Source organism: Bubalus bubalis, chromosome 13, assembly GCF_019923935.1.
Source record: "Bubalus bubalis isolate 160015118507 breed Murrah chromosome 13, NDDB_SH_1, whole genome shotgun sequence".
In the NCBI taxonomy this organism is placed as follows: Eukaryota; Metazoa; Chordata; class Mammalia; order Artiodactyla; family Bovidae; genus Bubalus; species Bubalus bubalis.
Window position 1 is genome coordinate 73,591,924 of NC_059169.1, and position 20,450 is coordinate 73,612,373.

Consider the following 20,450-nt stretch of genomic DNA (forward strand, 5'->3'; position numbering starts at 1 on the left):
TCAGCTCTGAGAAGATGGGAACTACATTGTCCTGTGTACCTCCCACGGTACACACTAATTGCTTAATATAGATTTGTTGAATGATTGAGTGAATAAACGAATTCCCTATGTGACAGCAGCAAGCTCTGGGAATTGGTGATGGACAGGGAAGCCTGGCGTGTTGCAGCTTATGAGGCTGCAAAGAGTCAGACACGACTTAGCAACTGAACGACAAGAAATGAGACAGCAGAACAGCATGGAAATCAACAGACGCTGCTGGAGAGGGTGATATTTGTTCATTTATGTTAAAACTCGGAGGAGGAAGCGGCTTCTAAATTCTGAATATGAAAACCCAATTAAACTAAATAGTGGGAAATTACAGGCAGCTATAAAAAAGTGAAGAATTTATTAATTAAAGCTAAACTCGCTCCTAAAAAATGAATTTAAATACTGTGAAAATAAAGAAGATAAACCAACTTCCCACTCTGTGCTTAAAAACTCCCTTCTTCCCCCTCTGCCCCTCCTGGGAAGCAAGTCCATGTTACCAGGCTCTGCCTGGATACTGGGGACCCCACATGACTGACAGATCAAGTCATTATCCTCCAGAAGAGGGGAGCCTGTTATAAAGGTGCCCTCGAAGTTTGTTAAAGAACCAGAGAGTTAAGAGAAAGTCTGAGACCATTGAGAACCATCTATTTGAGTCCAAGAGATGCCCAGTAGGATCTAAGCTGACAGGAAGAGTGCGTCTAGCCCCTTGCTCCTCAAACTGTGGTCCATGACCCAGCAGCTTTGAAATCCAGGAATCTCAGTCCCACATATGCCGGCTGAGTCAGTCTGCTTTTTCCCAAGATGCCCAGGTCATTCGCATGCATGCTGTGGTGTTTGAGCTAGACAGGTCTAGCCCCCTCTCAGTGGAGTAGTGAAAGGGGAGTTTTTCTGCTGATGGAACTGCCGGGGATGCTATGGGAGGTTCACACAAGTGCAAGGCATGCGCTTGCCCTTCTAGAACATCCCCTAAGAGCGAGGGGAATGATGGGGCGATAGAAAGCCAGCCAAGCCCCCTTCCTGGGGTGACCCTAGAGGGGACCCACACTGCAGGTGCTGTGCAGGGTTCAACCAGCATAGCCTGCAGAGGGCCCAGCTGGAGTCTGGGGCCCCATGATCACCTTCCCCTTAGGAGATGGAGTGTTTGAGACTCTGGGAGAAAGTGAAGGAAATGGGACCAAAACGGGACCAATGTTGAAATGCAGCCACGGTGAATTCTAGAAAGAAATACAATTATGGGGACGCTTTCAACCGCCTTGAAGTATATCGGACTAATTATCTTCATGGACACTAATAATCATGTTCCTTAGAGACGCATGGTGACCGTAATAACTCAGAGATAAATATTGGATGAAGGAGTTATTAGGGACTGGCCGGACTGCTCACCCTCCAAGCCCAGCAGGCAGCAATTCTCCTTCCTACCTTCCCAAGTCGCCCCCTTAAGCCTGAAATTTTTATTAAATATGTACCCAGCGACTGGGAGAGCTTTAGAGTCAATAAAACACCTGTCCCTACCTTGCTCAAGGGGATTCAGTCTGAGCCGTCAGCAGGGGTGAGGGGGCCTCGCCCCAGAGAGAGGAGACACACAGCTCTCAGCCCATAGCCAGAGGCGGGTCTCCTCTAGTTCTCGGTCCTGCCCTGGTGTTAGTCTCAGTCCTTAGCCCCTCATCTAGACTCAAGAAAGTGTCTTCTGCTCCCACGACCAAAGGGCTGGCCCTGCCCCATTCCAGGCATGGCTGTGCATCCCTTCAATCCTTTCCTCTAATTTCCAGTCTCCCCGGAAGTGTCAGTCTGACCCCATCTTCCAAACCCAAGGGACTCTCACTCCCCGTGGATGCCCAGCGCCTGGCCCTGCTCTAACTCCCACCCTTGTCCTCCAGTCGCCCTAGTTACTAGCATCACAGGGCACCAAGATCCACAGAGGAGCAAATGAACACGTGGGAACATAAAAAAAAAGTTTTCTGCCTTAAGGACCATACAATATGCCCATTTAACAGTGACCTGGAGACAAGAGCCATCCACCCCCATTCCCCCAGTCTCCTTCTTCATTCTTTTTTAATACGGATTAAAAATCCGTATTAAAAATCTTAACGGTAAGATTCTTTTTTAAAAAAACGTATTAATTTATTTATTTCTGGCTGAGCTGGGTCTTCACTGCTTCGCACGGGCTTTCTCTAGTGGCAGCGAGCGGGGGCTACTCTCCAGTTGCAGTGGGCGGGCTTCTCTAGCTGCAGAGTTTGGGCTCCAGGGCGCAGGCCCAGTAGTTGTGGCGCACGGGCTTAGTTGCTCTGCAGCGTGTGGGATCTTCCCGGACCGGAGACGGAACCCATGGCCCCTGTGTTGGCAGGCGGATTCTCAACCACTGGACTACCAGGGAAGTCCTTCTTTCTTCTTTTCTATGTGTTGCTTGGTTTATGTTTTTTCATGCATAGCGTGCAGTAAAGTACACAAATCTCTAGTACATAACAGATTTTGATCCAACTAACTACTAACGGAGAAGGCAATGGCACCCCACTCCAGTACTCTTGCCTGGAAAATCCCATGGGCGGAGGAGCCTGGTAGGCTGCAGTCCATGGGGTCACAAAGAGTCGGACACAACTGAGCGACTTCACTTTCACTTTTCACTTTCCTGCATTGGAGAAGGAAATGGCAACCCACTCCAGTGTTCTTGCCTGGAGAATCCCAGGGACAGAGGAGCCTGGTGGGCTGCCGTCTATGGGGTCGCACAGAGTCGGACACGACTGAAGCGACTTAGCAGCAGCAGCAGCAACTACTGAAACACTTCCAGCCCCGCCCCCTCCCAGAGATTCCCTCACGTCTCTTCCTGGTCAATGCGCCCCCACACAAACCTCTCACCAGAGGTCAACTGTACATGTTTTTCAACTTCATACACATGGGATCGTTCAGGATGTACTCCTCTGTGTCTAGCTTCTGTTAACCAAGACGTTTCTGAAATGGATCCATATGTGTAGCAGTCTTTCACTGTCTTGTGACAGCCAGATAGCATCCCAGCTTATACAGTAGTGTATCCATTGAAAGCACACTTAGTGGTTTTTAGATTTCTAGCTACTGTGAATTAATCCTTCTATAAATATCTGTGTGTATGTTTGCTGATCTTACTTTGCTCACTTCTGTCAGGGGCTCAATGTAACCAAAAGGAGTCTGAGATTTTACTCAACTGGTTGGCTCACAAAGTAGCCTACCTGTTTCACTGAGGCTGGCAGAAGACACAACACTCCTGGGTCAGAGATGACAGGCAGTTTCCCACTCACAGCAACAGCAGCAGCCAGAATATTTGCATTTTTGCACCAGTTCCTTGAGACTCAATCCTCAAAGAGTAATTAACACAGAGAAGGCCAAATGACACCCACCCACAGCAGGGTGCCTTACAAATGCTCAGGGAGTTCTAATTTTTAAAAAAATAATTATTTTTATTGATTTATTTGGCTGTAGCAGGACTTTGTTGTGGCACGTGGGATCTCTGATCGTTGCAGCATCCAAGATCTTTAGTTGCGGCACGCGAACTCTCAGTTGTGGCATGTGGGATCTAGTTCCCTGACCAGGGATCAAACCCAGGCCCCCTGCATTGGGAGCACAGAGTCTTACTGGACCACCAGGAAGTATTCCCAACCAATTTTTTGTAATGGACAGTAAGTATGCTTGCCCTTAGTTCTAGAGGGAGATACAATATCTGAGTCCCAAAGAACGTGAAAGTTGCTCAGTGGTGTCTGACTTTTTGCGACCCCATATACTATACAGTCCATGGAATTCTCCAGGCCAGAATACTGGAGTGGGTAGCCTTTCCCTTTTCCAGGGGATCTTCCCAACCCAGGGATCGAACCCAGGTCTCCCACACTGCAGGTGGATTCTTTACCAACTGAGCTATCAGGGAAGCCCCATCTGAGTCCCAAGGCTGTAAGCAAATCTGTCTTTTGCTCCAGAGTGAAAGAGTATCTCTCTATCTCAAGGCTGTTCAGTATGCAAACATCCTTGAAAACTTAGTCTGAAACAAAGGACATTGAATGCCTGGCTTGCCAGGTGTACAGAAATGCAAGAGTTCAACAGAGAACTGTTTCCCAACAGATGAATGCTGAGGGGTCGAGGTGCTGAGTCAAAGTGGCTGGCTTGTATTTAGCTGTAGCAGATACTGCCCTAAAAGTGGCCCAACGTGACTGGACCAATTTATACTCCCATTAGCAGTGTCTGAGGTTTTACCCGCTCCACTTCCTTGCCCACACATGGTACTGTTGATCTGTTTCATTTCAGCCATCCCAGTGTGGGCATGCCTTTGTTTATTCAGGAACTCTTCCACATAGCAGATGCTTAGAGGTCATTTAAAATGATGGTTCAGATCAACATGAATATTATTGCCTTTACCAAATTTTCATTTGTCAACTATATATTAATAGCCGTATACCAGGTAAGCTGTGGGTAGTGTAGGCATGAGGCTCCAGGAAGCAGACACACAGGGCAATCTTCTCTCAGGAAACATATTTTAAAGACGTAGAAAGGGACTTCCTTGGCAGTCCAGTAGTTAAGATTCCATGCTTCTGATGTAGGGGTTGTAGGTTTGATCCCTGGTCGAGGGACTAAGATCCCACATGCCTCAAGGTGCAGCCAAAAAAAAAAAAAAAGGCACAGGAAGGGTGGAAGAGGCTCTCTTAAGCAGGGAGAGCCTGTCTTAGGGGAGGGCACTGCATTACATAATGCCCCTTAGGCCTGGCCACCATGGGTGAGAGGCCCTAGGAGAAATGCTCGATCAATGGAGGAGAAAGAGATGAGCTTCTAAGAAGCTGGGGGGACCAATGCACACCTGCTCATAGAATTGCCTGAACTTTCCAGCAGCTTTGCACTGCCCAAAATGCTAGTAGATGATGATGTTCAGTTGCTCAGTCATGTCCAACTCTTTGCAAACCCATGGACCAGAGCACACCAGGCTTCCCTGTCCTTCCCCATCTCCCAGAGTCTACTCAAACTCATGTCCACTGAGTCAGTGATGCCATCCAACCATCTCATCTTCTGTCGCCCCCTTCTCCTCCTACCCTCAATCTTTCCCAGCATCAGGGTCTTTTCCAATGAGTCAGCTCTTCGCATCAGGTGGCCAAAGTATTGGAGCTTCAGCTTCAGCATCAGGCCTTCTAATGAATATTCAGGGTGGATTTCCTTTAGGATGGACTGGTTTGATCTCCTTACTGTCCAAGTAGATGATGATAATGAAGATAATAACGATCAGTTATTGAGTACCTCCTATGTTTCAGGCACTAAACTAGGCTCTCTACATGTAGTAAGTTACTCTGTACATTGCAGCCAGCATCCATTGGCTAGTGACGAGATGAAAATATTGAGTAAAAGGCTTTCTACGAGTGCAAATACTGGTCTGGAGTGAGAGCTGTCAGGGAGGTTTGAGGGGGCATCTGGAAAGGTTTTGGTGTTTTTATGATTCCATCCAATTCAGTTATGAGTCTAGAAATTATGTAGAGTGAATTTCCTTAGCTTACATCTTCAGCAGCTAGCTATTCAATAACCATGATAATAATAGTGATGATGGCAATAATGACAATAATATCTTCTTACTCTGGCTTAGGCACTATACAATGTGTTGAGTTGGCCAGAAAATTCACTTGGACTTTTCTGCAACAGCTTATGGATAAAACCGAACGAACTTTTTGGCCAACCCAATATTTTATATTTCATTCAGTCCTTACTCCAGCCTTATGAGATATTACAATTCCCAACTTATAAAGGAAGAAACAAGAATGGAGAGGTTAATTAATGAGCCCACAGCCTCAGAGCTTTTAATAGCAAAGCCAGGATTCATACCCTGGCGGGTATGCCTTCAAAAATGTTTTCTTTTTCCCTGCAGCACTATCTTTCCATCCACCCTTGGTCAAACGACACGCTTCCTATTTTAGGGGCAGGCTTATCGGAAGGCCCAATTTGCTAAAAATGATTATTGGGAATTAAGTGTGCTGTTGGAAGATGGATTTTTTTTTTTTTTTTTTGTATGTGAAATGACCTGGTTCTCTGCTCTAGATTTATGCAGCTCTGGTGTTAGCCCAGGGATACTGAGCTGACAATCATTCTGGGAAAGACTGGCTACATCCACGTCTGGCTGTAGACGTTTCCTGACAGCGAGGCCATTCCCTGTCCCAGTCATCCTAAAGCAAGCCTCAGGGAGGAAACCAGAATTTTGAGCAGAGGTCCTAAGCAGACAGAGAGGAAACCCTTGCTTCTATCATCTTGGACCTGGAAGATTCAGAGGAATGCAGATGTGTAGGCATGAATTCCTCAGCGCTGGGAGATTTGGAGACGGGCTGGGAGCCAGGATGAGACAGGCCTGAAAGTCATCATTGTTGTTGTTTAGCCGGTCAGTTGTGTCTGACTCTTTTGTGATCCCACGGACTGTACACACCACTCCCCCAGGCTCCTCTGTCCATGTGATTCCCCAGGCAAGAATACTGGAGTGGGTTGCCATTTCTCTCTCCAGGTGATCTTCCCAACCCAGATGGAAAAGTTTAAGTCCCAAAGGAATGTAACCATTCATTCAAAAACAAACAAAAACAGTTATTGAGCTCTTTAAGGTACCTGATAATGTTCTAGAGATACAACAGTGAACACAGCCAAATTCCTAGTCCCAAGAAACTTACATTGCAGTAGGGAATACTGACAGTATACAAAAAAAAATGTATGACCTACATATACTATAATGTATAGTTGTATAGAACTGAAAAATACTAGGAATTGAACTAAAGCAGAGTAAGGGGATTGAGAGGGTTTCTTTAACAGTTAAGTGAAGGACAGCCTCAGAGTAGAGGCAGCTGTGGGACAGAGATGTGAATGAAGTGTGACAGTGAGCCACGTGGGTATGTGGGATTGTTTCAAGTAAGGGGAATAGACAAGTGGGAATAGACAGAAAACCCTGGGGCAAGTGTGTAGATAGCGTGCTCAAAAAAACAGTAAGAGGTCAATGTGCCTAGGCTGAGTAGCAAATAGGATGCAGAGAAAAAAAAGATGATGCAGAGAATGTGGGATTTTGTTCTTTGAAGTATAGGTGATTTACAACGCTGTGTTAGTTTTAGGTTTACAGCAAAGTGATTGTGTTATGCATATAAGAATATATATATATATATATATATATATATATATATATATATTCTTTTTCACAGTCTTTTCCATTGTAGGTTATTGTGAGTATTGAATATAGTTCCTGTGCTATATAGCAGGTCCTGGGTGTTTATCTATTTTATATACAGTAGTGTGTATCTGTTAATCCCAAATCCCCAGTTTATCCCTCCTCCTCTCTTTCCTCTTTGGTAACCATAAGTTTGTCTTCTATGTCTGTGAGTCTATTTCTGTTTTATAAATAAGTGCATTTGTATCACATTTTTAGATTGTATATATACGTGATATCATATATTTGTCTGACTTCCCTTGGTATAGTAATATCTGGCTCCATCTATGTTGTAGATGGCATTATTTCACTTTTTATGACTGAGTAATATTCCCCTATATATTTAATGTGTTTATATATATATACCACATCTTTTTTATCCACTCATCTGTCTATAGACATTTAAGCTGCTTCCATGTCATGGCTATTGTAGACAGTGATGCTATGAACATTGGGCTACAGGTGTGTTTTTGAATTAGAGTTTTCATCTTTTCTGGATATATGCCCTGGAGCAAGATTGCTGAATCCTATGGTAGCTCTATTTTTAGTTTTTAAAGGAATCTCCATACTGTTTCCATAGTGGCTGCACCAATTTAAATTCTAAGAATGTAGGAGGCTCCCTTTTCTTCACACCCTCTCCAGCATTTATTATTTGTAGACTTTTTTCATGATGGCCATTCTGACCAATGTGATTTCACTGATTATCATTTCTCTAAGAATTCGTGAGGCTAAACATTTTTGCACGTGCTTACTGGCCACCTGTACATCTTCTAGAGTATGCTGGTTCTTGATGGCACACATAGGAGTTTGTGTTTCATCCTGACAGTGATGGAAGACCATTAAAAGATTTTGTGACAAAAGTTACGGTCTGTATGAGGCCAAGAATGGATGCAGGAAGACTTGTGTATTCATTTCTTAGGACTGCCCTGCAAATTACCACAAATTTGGTGGCTCAAAATACTAGAACTTTATTTTCAATGGTTCCAGAGGCCAAAATGCTAGAATCGAGTTGTCAACAGGTCCACGCTCCCTCTGCAGGCTCTAGGAGAGAACCTTTCCTTGCCTCTTCTGGTTCTGATGCTCCAGGTGTTCCCTGGCTTGTGGCAGCCCCACTCCAACCTCCACCTCCATCCTCATATGGCTTCCTCTTCTGTGTCTATGTCTTCTTCTCTTCTGTCTCTCCCAAGAACACTTATCATTGGATTTAAGGCCTCTCTGGATAATCCAGGGTGATCTCCTCTTGAAATCCTTCATTTATTTAGATCTGCAAAGACCCTTTTCTCACAGAAAGTCACATTTACAGTTCCAGGAGTTAGGATGTAGACCTATCTTTTGGGGGTCACCTTTCAACTCAATACAACTAGTTAGGAGGCTGTCACATTAGCCCAGAAAGGCAGTGAGGCTGACTTGCCTTAGATTGGCGGCAGCCAGATGGTGAGTGGCTGGACTGTATTAGGGTGAGAGCTCAGTGGGGAAGAGTCACTCATTCAGCATCTCTAGGAATATTTCTTGGGTACCAAACATGTTCCAAGCTCTGCCAACACTGAGGATACAGCAGGGAAGAAAAGATGCAATGTTCAGGAACCTGAGTTCACATCACAGTCCCGCAGCAAAATTGGATGTTCAGTGTATCCTGTGTCACAAAGGAACACAGGGCAGACAGACCTGCACTGGTCAGCACAGAACACTGGAAGGAGGATACAACTTAGCCAGGCCATAGCATGTATTGTGGGAGAAGGCAATGGCAACCCACTCCAGTACTCTTGCCTGGAAAATCCCATGGACAGAGGGCCTGGTAGGCTGCAGTCCATGGGGTAGCTAGGAGTTGGACTCGACTGAGCGACTTCACTTTCACTTTTTGCTTTCAAGCATTGGAGAAGGAAATGGCAACCCACTCCAGTGTTCTTGCCTGGAGAATCCCAGGGACGGCGGAGCCTGGTGGGCTGCTGTCTGTGGGGTCGCACAGAGTTGGACACGACTGAAGCGACTTAGTAGTAGTAGCAGCGTGTATTGTAGGTGGGCGATGGGGAGGGTAGCGAGTCCAGCTGGAGAGAGCTGAACTTATGGAATGTCTGGTCAAGATGTCTTTAAAGAATCACACAAACAAGGGTGGCATGAGGTCTTGGAGCAGCCTGGCCATCAGCATGTCTCAGACCACCCAGGACTAACTGCCACCCACTCACAGCCTGCCAACACAGGTGCTGCTGAAGTTTGCTTTTGCATGTGTAACTGTTTTTAGCAACCCACCCCCAGCCCTGATCCTACCTATTGCAACACCAGGCACACGAGCAAAACCGTTGCCCACAACCTGCGGTTGTTCAGATTGGCTGAGATTGTGTTCCTGGCAGGCTAGGCCCTGCCCTGGAGTCACCCCTGGGTCCTGAAGTCATCCGATGCAGATGCTTACAGTCTTTAGGTAATTAAATCTTAACCTATCAACGGCTCCCTAGAGGCCCTGGGATTCACTTGCTGGCTGCAGATATAAAAGTCTGATGACTCAAAAAGTTGCTTTTAAGGAAAGGTCTTTCATCTATAAGACTCATAAAACTCATCAGTATGCTCAAAAGCCCACGGATGAAGCAGGAGGAGTCAGAGAAGAAATAGTGATCCCTCCGCCACTGGTGCGGGATTCCTCCGCTGAGCGGTTTGACCGCAGACCCGCCCCTAACGTTCGCGGGGGCTGGAGGCCAAAGAGCCGGTGGAGGCCCACACGCTGCCTATCTGGATACCTCGAGGCTAAAAATCAAGGGAAGCGACTCTTCAAATACGTCGTACCCTCCTGCTTTAATAATTAACCCTTTGAGATGACCCGGAGACTGCAGTCACCGGCCAGCAGCATGTCTCACTTTCTTCTTCCTGAGGCTTCGTCTTGCATTGCGATGAGTCCCAAGGCAGAGGCAAGTGCACACCCCCGGCCCACCCATCCAAACTCCAACTAGTCCCCCACTGGCCACACCTCACGTCTGCCGTTGCCCGCATTCTGGGTACTGGTTCCTAGAAATAGCTCGGGCTCCTGGAAGCTGAGGCAAGAGTCCTTGGGTAGGGAATTCTACTGCTGAGCTGCTAAGTAGCTTCAGTCGTGTCCGACTCTGTGTGACCTCATAGACGGCAGCCCACCAGGCTTCCCCTTCCCTGGGATTCTCCAGGCAAGAACACTGGAGTGGGTTGCCATTTCCTTCTCCAATGCAGGAAAGGGAAAAGTGAAAGTGAAGTCGCTCAGTCATGTCTGACTCTTAGCGACCTCATGGACTGCAGCCTACCAGGCTCCTCCGTCCATGGGATTTTCTAGGCAAGAGTACTGAAGTGGGGTGCCATTGCCTTCTCCGAGGGAATTCTAGGACCCCTGTTATCTGGAGTGCGGCCTAGAAGGGCCAGTTCAGGGTGCGAGGGCACAACCCAGTAGGCCCTCATCTTAAAGGGGAGGGAGCAGAGGGGGGCAGGCCTGTAATCTTGGGTTGAATTTGCTTCCTGGTGATTGTTGACAGGAAACGAATGAGGCGGTATGGGGGCATCCAGCCTTCTGTTAGGTCACTGGTCCTAGTGGGGAAAGTGGGTCCAGATCAGTCTAACAGGTGGGCGACAGTCCACCAGACCATCCTTCCCAGATGGTAAGAAATCATCTGCTATGAATAAAGAGGATGCTGAGACTCGGGAAGTAATCGCTGTAAAAAGTAAAAGCAAAGAGAGTGCCTAACTGGCAGGAGAAGTTGCTTCTTCAGCACTGTTATTGTACTTCCTGTAAGGGCAGCTGGACACGAACCAGTGCCTGGACGTAAATGGGGTCCCAGTGTCCCGTCACTCTCGAATTCTGGGGGAGGAACCACCAGGAGACCACCATGGAACCACCATGAGCCCACAGCTATCAACTCATGCTCACCCGTGTGCACACACATACACACCCACGTATTTCTACAGGAAGGAAGGGTAGAGGACAGAGCCTCTGACTGAAGGCCAGTGGCCTTTGCATGGATACGCTCCAGGAACTGCTCCAGATATGAACCACTCATTCATCCATTCACTCAAGCAGCAAATACTCACTGAGAGTCTGCAGATGCCAGACACTGCACAATGCTAGCTTTGCCCATCACCAGACCAGGCAGGGAGCAAAGTCAACACAATCCCTACCCTCTTTGACTTCCAAGCTACCTAAAGAGAGAAAGCCACCCACCCTGTGATTTTTCCAAATCACAGTTGAAATAAATGCAGTAGTGAACTGTATAGACAGATCTTAACTGCTGCTTGACTTCGCAGGTCAAGGAGAGAGGGAGCATCTCTGTCTTACTAGGGCAGATGGTCTCAAAGACACAAGACCAGTTGGGACCATGGTCGACACCTGCTGGGCGGCCATGGGCCAGGATCCAGGAACTCAAGAAAGGCCCAGAGTGCTTGAGGACTGAGTTATATTTTTGCTTTCACAGTGTTGTCCACATATTTCTTCCCAGGCTCTCACACAGCCAGGGTCTGGATTTATAAGATGATCAGCTTGGTCAGGAGATTTTTGAGACCATAGGAACAGTACCTGTATAGACACCTGTATGGACACCTTTCACCCCTTTTCACCCACAGACCTTGGGTTTTAAAATTGATCCACCCAAATTTTTATCTTCCTCTTTTCACAATAATAACTCGTTTCCCTCTTCTCTAATTAGTTATGGCATATATGGGGCTTCCTGGGTGGTACTAGTAGTAAAGAACCCATCTGCCGATGTAAGAGATGCAAGTTCAGTCCCTGGGTTGGGAAGATCCCCTGGAGAAGAGCATGGCAACCCACTCCAGGATTCTTGCCTGGAGAATCCCATGGACAGAGGGCTGCAGTCTGTGGAGCTGCAAAGAGTCGGACATGACTGAAGTGACTTAGCACACACTCACACATGGCATATATAGCTCAGGACTCAAAAGTTTCTGTGTATTTGCTAACCAATGTCTCCTTGCTCAATTTATATAATTTTGACTGCCAGCAAGAAAAGTTTGTATGTATGTAGTGATCTAATAAGAAAAAAATTCTGATATTCTTAGAGATGGCATCAGACCATGGGAAGTCCTTGACTCAGTGGCTAGATTCAGAAATAGTTATGGAACAAACTCCTGGGTTCATCCTTAAAGTACAGAATTATTCTGAAATGTTTTAAACAATCTTAGTACATCTATTATGCTGATTAACAAACTACTAATTTCACCAATGGAAACCTCTGTGGAAATGTTAATTAGCAGCATCTGGTGTAGATCAGAAATATGGATACTAAGCGAGGCAACTGTAGTCATTATCTCTGAAGTGTGGCCTTTCGGATAAAATGTTAGGTGATCACCTCGAAGTGTGAATTCCTGATTAGGGAATTGACAGCCCCTGGAGTGTAGGTTAAAAATGTACACATTTCTATCACAATCTCTCAACTGAAGCATTTTAAAGAAAATTACAGACATTATCATGCTGCCCACATGAAGATCTCATTCATTCAGTGTTCTAAGTATAACAGTCTGGGGAAAAGCAGCATAAGACACATTTTTGAAGGAAGACAGTCTAGTGGAAATAAAAGCGCCTTCGTTGTTTTCTATCTCAGCGTAACTCATTTCTTGACTGTTTGGCAGAAGCTTTTCCAGAGTCCTCCTGGGTTTCGTGTGCACATGCACACTCATGTTAGGTTTTGAGAAGAGGGGAGGCGAGAAAATGGAATGGGAAACACTAAACCTTCAGCCTTGAGCATCCTTCCCAGAAACAGAGGGGATTTTTAAACACTACAGGGTGGGACCTGGAGCAGATACAATTACTCTTCCGTCTTTGCAGACCTGATGCCGGGCTAGGTTCTGGCCATGACTGTTTTCCAGCATTCTGGTGGTTGTTACTGTTGTTGTTCAGTCTCGAGGTCATGTCCGACTCTCTGTGGCCTGATAGACTGCAGCCCACCAGGCTTCTCTGTCCTCCACTATCTTCCGGAGTTCACTCAAATTCATGTTCATTGAGTTGGCGATACTACCTAGCCATCTCATCCTCTGCCACCCCCTCCCTCCTTTTGCTTACACTCTTTCCCAGCATCGGGGTCTTTTCCAACGTTCTGATACCTGCCCTGAAATATAAATCCTCCCCATCTTCTCTCCTGTGTGTGAAATACATCGATAGCATTGCTGAAAGTACTGAAAGCTTCACTTCATTAACTCTCATAAATAAGGACATGAGCAAACTCAAAACCCATGACTGTCATTTGAAATTGGGTGCAAAACCCACCTTCAGCTGAAATGCCTCCATTAGCATAGTATTGTTCCTGGAATCAGGCAGAAGGACAGAGCAGTCCTCCAAATGAGCTCACAGATCAGAGGGAGCAGAGGCTGGAGAAAAGGTCACATGGTGTTTCCAGGGGCAGGTTTCCTCTTTGGACACCAGGATTTGGAGGGATAGCCATTACCAACCATGGGAGTGTGGCTGATGAAATTAAGGAAGATGTCTTTAAATTCAATTACACCCTCAGTGGAAATGGTCTCACTAATCCTTGCGGAGAGAATTATACCCAGTCCATAAAGCCTAACATTTCTAAACCCAATTTTGCGAATTATTCTAAAGGTTAATTCAAGATCTCTCTTCCAAATGGCAAGTTAAGGACAGCCAATGGAAGGAAGGCGTCCTCGGACTGACTGAGGGGTTTATCAGCCTGGAAGAGTTCATTAGTTTTAATTAGTGTAATCACTAATGTTGCATTAACAGTTTAGCGAAGGAAAGTAATTACTCACACATCCACTGTATGAGATGGGAAGATTAGAATTCATTTTCCAAAACGATTAGCATTTTGCCAATTAAAAGAATCCCTTCTCCCAGCCAGCGGCCCTGTGACCTCGCTCACCCCGAAGATCGTGTATATAAATGAAACATATATTGCATCAGGAGAAGGAGCAGGAAGAAATAAAAGATTAAGGCTGTGTTTATTCTCAGCGCCTTCCCAGGGCAGAGTAAGCAAGCGCAGGAGTCTCTGCGAGTTTACGATGTATTTGCATAGTCATTCACTCTGGAATACACCCCTGGCGGCTTTGTTACCCTGCAGCAATTAAACAATGGGAAGGCCAGGGGAAGATGAGGCCAGAAGGAAGGAAGGGGAGAGTCTCCCTGGAACGATCATGGCTCGAGTCCAGGGGTTGGACAAGTGCCAGGACTCCACTGTGGTCCCATCTTGAGTGCGAGCTCTACCGCTGGGCTTGGGGCATCGCACTGCCTGAGGCGGCTCCCTAAAGCCCTTGGGCCCTCCTACCGATTGCCCCTAGGGCTGGGTGCCACCTCCCTGCCCACTTTTTGGCAACATGGTCCGACTGCTCTCTGGCCCTGCTCCTCGCCATCTCTGCCAGATCCCCTAGCAACAGCCACTTGGAACTTCTCATTTCTTAAACATCCCATGTTCTTTCAGATCCAGCTCCTTGGAACCTGTTACTCACAAACCTTTTGCCCGTTTTGTTAGAGCATCGCCCTTCCTGCTTCACCAAGGGTAGACAGCGCTTTGCACTGACCAGAACAGCTACTGCCCCTAATCTGCACGCTCAGAGTCCCTCCCGGCATCCTGCATCCTTGCACTGTGTTATGTTACACTAAGCACAGTGAGCCGCTGAGAAGGGAGCAGGGATCGTACCCTGTTCAGTATTCTCAGCCCGTGCCCAGGCGGTGCATGTGTCAGCTGGTATATACATTTTCATCAGACGGCTTAATGATTGTGGACAGGTATCAGCCCTCCCTACCTCCCCCTCACCGGCCTTATCAAAGCCCAGCTGAGGAAGCCCAGCATGGTGGGATCAAGGAACATCACAAAGGAGAGAACTGAGACATCTGCATGCAGGTGGACATTCCCTCTTCACAAGCACATTTCCAAGGGGAGCTGACCCTGGCTGAGTGCATCTCCCAGGCTTCCTTCTGATTACATTCAGCCAACAGGAGGCACTGGCAGGAGGCTGGAGGGAGGGGAGAAAGGGAGGCTCTGGTGTTTCTTCCTAACTCCCTCCTTCCTTTGATTTTATATCAATACTGCGTGTGTGCTTGCTGAGTCACTTCAGTCGTGTCCAACTCTTTGTAACCTTATGGACGGTAGCACACCAGGCTCTGTCCATGGGATTCTCCAGGCAAGAATACTGGAGTGGGTGGCCATGCCCTTCTCCAGGGGATCTTCCCAACCCAGTGATCAATCCGCATCTCTTAACGTGTCCCTGCGTCGGCAGGTGGGTTCTTTACCACCAGTGCCACCTAGGAAGCCTGGTGGTGAGCCCCTGGCAAGTTGTTCTTTAACAATGAGTCTAAAGCAGGTCAGAAGTGTGCCTGGTAGAGCCAAGTCCCAGGAGTCACAGCTGAGACGCCCTTCCTGGGGACCACAGTCCAGTGGCACACAGTGAGCTCTGCGTGCCATGGTTGTTTTACAACCCAGAAGGGCACCCCAGATAGTACCAATCCCTGGCAGCACTGGAAGGACAAATCAGTATTTACCGAAATTTTATTCTAAAAATATCAGTAATGATAAAATGGGGGGGGGGGGGAATCCATTGACCTCCAGTCCCTGCACAAAAATATCAACAATATCAAAAAAGAACAGAAAAATTGATTTCTTTGTTACTTATGACCATCATAATGCATGCTATTCAAAGGGGAAAATTGCCTGTTTGAGTATCTTATTAAAGAATCAGAAAGGCATAAATATTGCATTTTCTTGGACTGAGTTTCCAGAATCTCAACCACCCAAGACATCCACCATGTCCCTCATTTTTTTTAAGTTTTTTTTTTTTTTTTTGTAATATACTAATACATTTGAAAAGTTTCTTCTTGCAGGAGGAATCTTTTGAAGGAGGTTCTCTTTTCAATTGGGTAAATTTACATTCTCTACTGAAATGACACGCAGATGTACAGATGTTTCAGCATCTAAATTTGGCAAAACATGCAAAACAATGAATTCAGTCTCATTAACCTATTTGTCAAAACAGATAATAATAAGTGTTGACAAGGACATGGAGAAATCGGAACCCTCTTACTTGGCTGACGGGAATGTAAAATGTGCTGCCATTTCAGAAAACAGTCTGGCGGTTCTCTCTCTCTCTTTTTTTTTTCCACGAAATAAAGCTTTTGTCTACCTGTATCAGTTGGAGAGGGAAAGGGCAACCCACTCCAGTATTGATGCCTGGAAAATCCCATGGACATAGGAGCCTGGTGGGCTACAGTCCACGGGCTCTCAAAGAGTCAGACTGAGCAACTGCACGTCATCACCTGTATTGAAGAGTTTGCTTTCCACACTCTGAACCTGGGGGTTGGTGGAGGGGGGGGCGGTGGGTGGTCCTCAGCCAGAGAGGCTAATCTCACAGCCACGAACCCACTAAGGCTCTTCTCCGTCTCTTACAGTATGTGTCCAGCAGACACGCCGTCACTCAGAGCGCCCCGGAGCCCAGCAGCTACCCGCTTCCGCATGCCCCCCACCGCCACTGCCAACACCACTGCCCGCTCCAGCCCCGTCACCGCCTCTGCCACCACGCCCGGCCCCACCACCTGCACCACCAGGAGGCGGGGCCGCCCGCCGCGCAGGTGATGCCCTGCCTGTGCCCCTTGTTCTCCTGCCAGTGGGAGGGCCACCTAGAGGTGGTGGTGCCCCACCTGCGGCAGATGCACAGGGTGGACATCCTCCAGGGGGCCGACATTGTCTTCCTGGCCACGGACATGCACCTCCCGGCGCCGGCCGACTGGCTCATCATCCACTCCTGCTTCGGCCATCACTTCCTGCTGGTGCTCAGGAAACAGGAGAGGCACGCAGGGCACCCCCAGTTCTTCGCCACCATGATGCTGATCGGGACCCCCACCCAGGCTGACAGCTTCACCTATCGCCTGGAGCTCAACAGAAACCACCGGTGTCTCAAGTGGGAGGCCACACCCCGGTCTGTCCTGGAGTGCGTGGACTCGGTCATCACCAACGGGGACTGCCTCGTCATTAACACCTCGCTGGCCCAGCACTTCTCCGACAATGGCAGCCTGGCCATCGGGATTGCCATCTCTGTGGCCGAGGAGATCTGCTCTTCAGAGGCTGAGATGTGACACAGAGGCCACTGGACACTCACGTGCGGCCACCCCTCTACCAAGAAACTGCCTGGGCCCTCAGATCTCTGCGTGCCAGGACTCCGGGCTCCTTTCTATTCTTCTCCCTCCTCCCCTCCTTCCTTCCTTTCTGTTTTTTTGTCTCAGGTACTTTGTGGTATTTGGTATCTGTCTGCCATGGGCATTATATTATGTAAACATCCTGTGATGCAAGACCTTGGTGTGACGTTTGTCCTGGTTTGTTGGTGTAGTTTTACAGAATGTAGTTTTACATTCCATCAGAATGGTGATTGCTCGCCACCCGCAGTTCCCTTCCCTCCTGCAGTCACCGAGGTCACGAGGCAGACTCTTGGGGTTGAAAGGAGACTGAGTGTCCACATCATTTCCCCCTCCTCCTTTTAGTCTATTTCAGACTGAGCTAACTCCTAAGGGTGTGGAGACAGCAGATTACGGAAGGGGGCCTGGCCAGCTCAGGGGTGTGTATTGCAGACCAGCTAGACACAGCTCTGCCACTTTCCCAGGAACCTCGGGGACCACGCTGCTTGGACACGAGACGGCGTCTCCTCCAGGGTGCGGGGCTGGAGGTACCATCATGCCGTGTGTCCTCTGGGTTGATCCTGGGGTTCAGGGGAGCAGGCAAGAGGTTGAACCCTCTTTTGGCAGGCTCCTGTGAGCTTGCCCTCAGCCCGGGGCCATTTTTTTCCTGCTCTGAAATCAAAGGCCTCAAGGGTTTGGTGCTTTCTAGAAAACCTCTTTGCCCTTCGTTGAGCAAGTCATAGAAAAGAATGGGTAAGACACAGGGGAAGAGAAGCAGCCAAAAAAAGCAAAAGATATAATTAATCTCCCACCTCTGGGAGGGCATTCTCCCCAGAGAGAGCTTTATTATCAAGTTATAAAATCCATCAGTGTTTTCCCTCAGGGTGGAGTGCTTTTGTATCCAGCAAGGATTCCTCTGCTCTGGACAGTTCAGAACCATGATTCAGCAGCAGACACAAGGAACTCAGAGGGTGCAGCTGGCCCTCTGGCCCGGAGGCCTGGCCCCATCACTCAGACACCTGGGAGAGTCCTCCTTCCTTTCCTTACTTCTAAAATGCCCCGGTGGTCCAGCGGTTAAGACTCTGTGCTTCCAATGCCAGAAGCACGGGTTCGATTCCTGCTCAGGAAACTAAGATTCCCACAAGCCACACGATGCAGCTGAAAAAATAAATACATAAAACATGCTGAGGGCCCCATTCAGCACACAGATGCTGTCACTGGTCAGTCTGCATCCACCACTCTGCTGCAGGGTGAGTGAAGAGGCCACAAAAATCCACACTGCCTGCGGGTGCAGTGGCTTTCTCTTAATTCAGCTTTCTCTTAATTCAGCCGTCAGAATAATATGCCAATGTCTTGTTGTGGAAGTCTCTCGGGTTTCTGAAGAAAGTAAGCGCGTTTAGTCAATGTCATCTCTTCTAAAGGAAGCTGAACACCTGTAAGTCTTCCTAGGAGGTCCTCTCCTACCTCCTTCTGTCATCTTCGTTCTCTCCTTGGCCACTCCCCATCTGCACCAGAAGCATGGGCCCCCTGAGCCCCACATGATGCTCACTAGTGGACCTTTCGCCAACCAGACGTTGCTCTCAGCCCTGTTCCCTCACCTCGGCCATCTCGGCTGGGTCCTGGCAGGCCTCCCACTGAGGACAGTTTCAGGCCGTCTGCCCTGGCTGGGCATCAGCCATCTTTTCTCAGCCAAAAATAACTGATCTTGAAACACAAGAGCAACCTTCCCCCAACAACCCTGTGGTCACCTGTGCTGTTAACCTCCAGCTCCAGCTCCAAAAGGGCGGTGCCAGACCATAGAGGAGAGCATAACACAGCCCCCTCTACTTACACAGTAACCGCTGGGGCCCGGGAGCTGGAGTTTTATTCTCTAAGAGCCCTAAGAAGGCTAATAAACATCGTGTTACTGATGGAGGCAGACGCCAGCTCTGCAGCCCCAAGGAAAGAGTCGTGTGTTCCTTTCTCTCAGCACCGTCACAGCATCCTACAAGGCGCCAGCATCTCCCGCCAAGAAGAGAACAAGCCAAGACCGGTTAGCTCATGTGGGGAGAGACGGGCTCCTTCCTTTACCCCCAGGCCCTTCCCCAGAACCTAAGACCCTCCCCACTTGGCTGTAAGTCTGTTGCCTCCGGAAGCTGCACGCCTTCTCTGGTTCCTGGTCCTCCACCACTTTGAAACATTTATGTAGCATCACAGGTGCCCAAGATAAACAAACCAAACCTCAGCAAGAGTCTAATTACTGTCCACAGGGCCTTAGGGCTCCTGCAGACATCATCTCTGCCTTCCTGTAGTGCCAAGTTACGTGAGCCAAACTGAGAATAACGTTAGATTATTATTAGTGCACACAAGACCGTATTATGAATAAGTGAGCCCAGACAGGAACTGATATTTTTGGTTCCCAGAAATGGTTTAGACTACAGGGTAGAGATGTGTTATTGTCACCCATCTATGATGGTCCCAAGAAGGCCTTTGTCTCGATAGCCATGCGTTAAGAATGGAAGAAAAAGGAGCAAACTAAAAACAGGGATTCCCACCACATCTGTGGACTGTGGGCCCCAGGGTCCACTGGGTCTTGGTTCCAGGACCTGGGGGAGCAGGGACACAGAGTGTGAAGTGGCTTTGATTTTAGAGGCATCTCAGCTCAAAAAACTGGTCAACCTGGAAGTGTGGGGAGGGACATGGCAGGGATGGGGAACCAAAGAGTGGGGTCCTCAGTGGCCTCGGCCCTACTCTGTATCCCATCACCCACTTCAGGCTCGTCGTTTTTAGATTCCCAGGAGTCAGCTCAATGTAGAGCCCTGGGATCTGACTGCCACTTGCGCACCTAGGTGCAAACTTATTACCCACTTTCTAAACAGTACAATCAGCCCTCTATATCTTCAGGGGTGTCAGGATAAGCCCCCCACCCGCCACCAACCTCCAGATATCAAAATCAATGGATGCTCAAGTACCTCATATAAAATGGCTCAGTACAGTCAAGTCAGAACCCACAGATGTGGGGGACCAGTTTTATTTGCATTTTAAAGTAGGCCTAGGAAGACAGCAGCCCTTCACAGCAAGAAATGAGTTACCAGCATGTGATCTTCAAGCAGGAAGTGTGGTGAGAAGGACATCCCAGCCTAGAGGCTGAGTTTACATAAATGGTCCGTGTACAATGGAATCAGACCATGCAAGGAAGAAGATTGC

At 47.9% G+C, this 20,450-nt stretch overlaps 1 protein-coding gene and 1 long non-coding RNA gene across 5 annotated transcripts in view; one reads left to right on the forward strand and one right to left on the reverse strand.

The window, feature by feature from the left end:
* Nucleotides 1–17,968, forward strand: part of SIAH3 (siah E3 ubiquitin protein ligase family member 3) — a 73,269-nt gene extending 55,301 nt beyond the window's left edge. The window contains exon 2 of the mRNA XM_006072543.3: nt 16,545–17,968. Coding sequence (XP_006072605.1) covers nt 16,545–17,228 — 684 coding nt within the window. The 3' untranslated portion in view covers nt 17,229–17,968. The remainder of the gene's footprint in view (nt 1–16,544) is intronic.
* A 94-nt stretch (nt 17,969–18,062) lies between these two features.
* LOC123328837 overlaps nt 18,063–20,450 on the reverse strand; it is a 60,989-nt gene continuing 58,601 nt past the window's right edge. For all 4 annotated transcript variants that reach the window (XR_006543828.1, XR_006543827.1, XR_006543829.1 and 1 more), the window contains one exon: nt 18,063–18,422. This is a non-coding gene — a long non-coding RNA (uncharacterized LOC123328837). The remainder of the gene's footprint in view (nt 18,423–20,450) is intronic.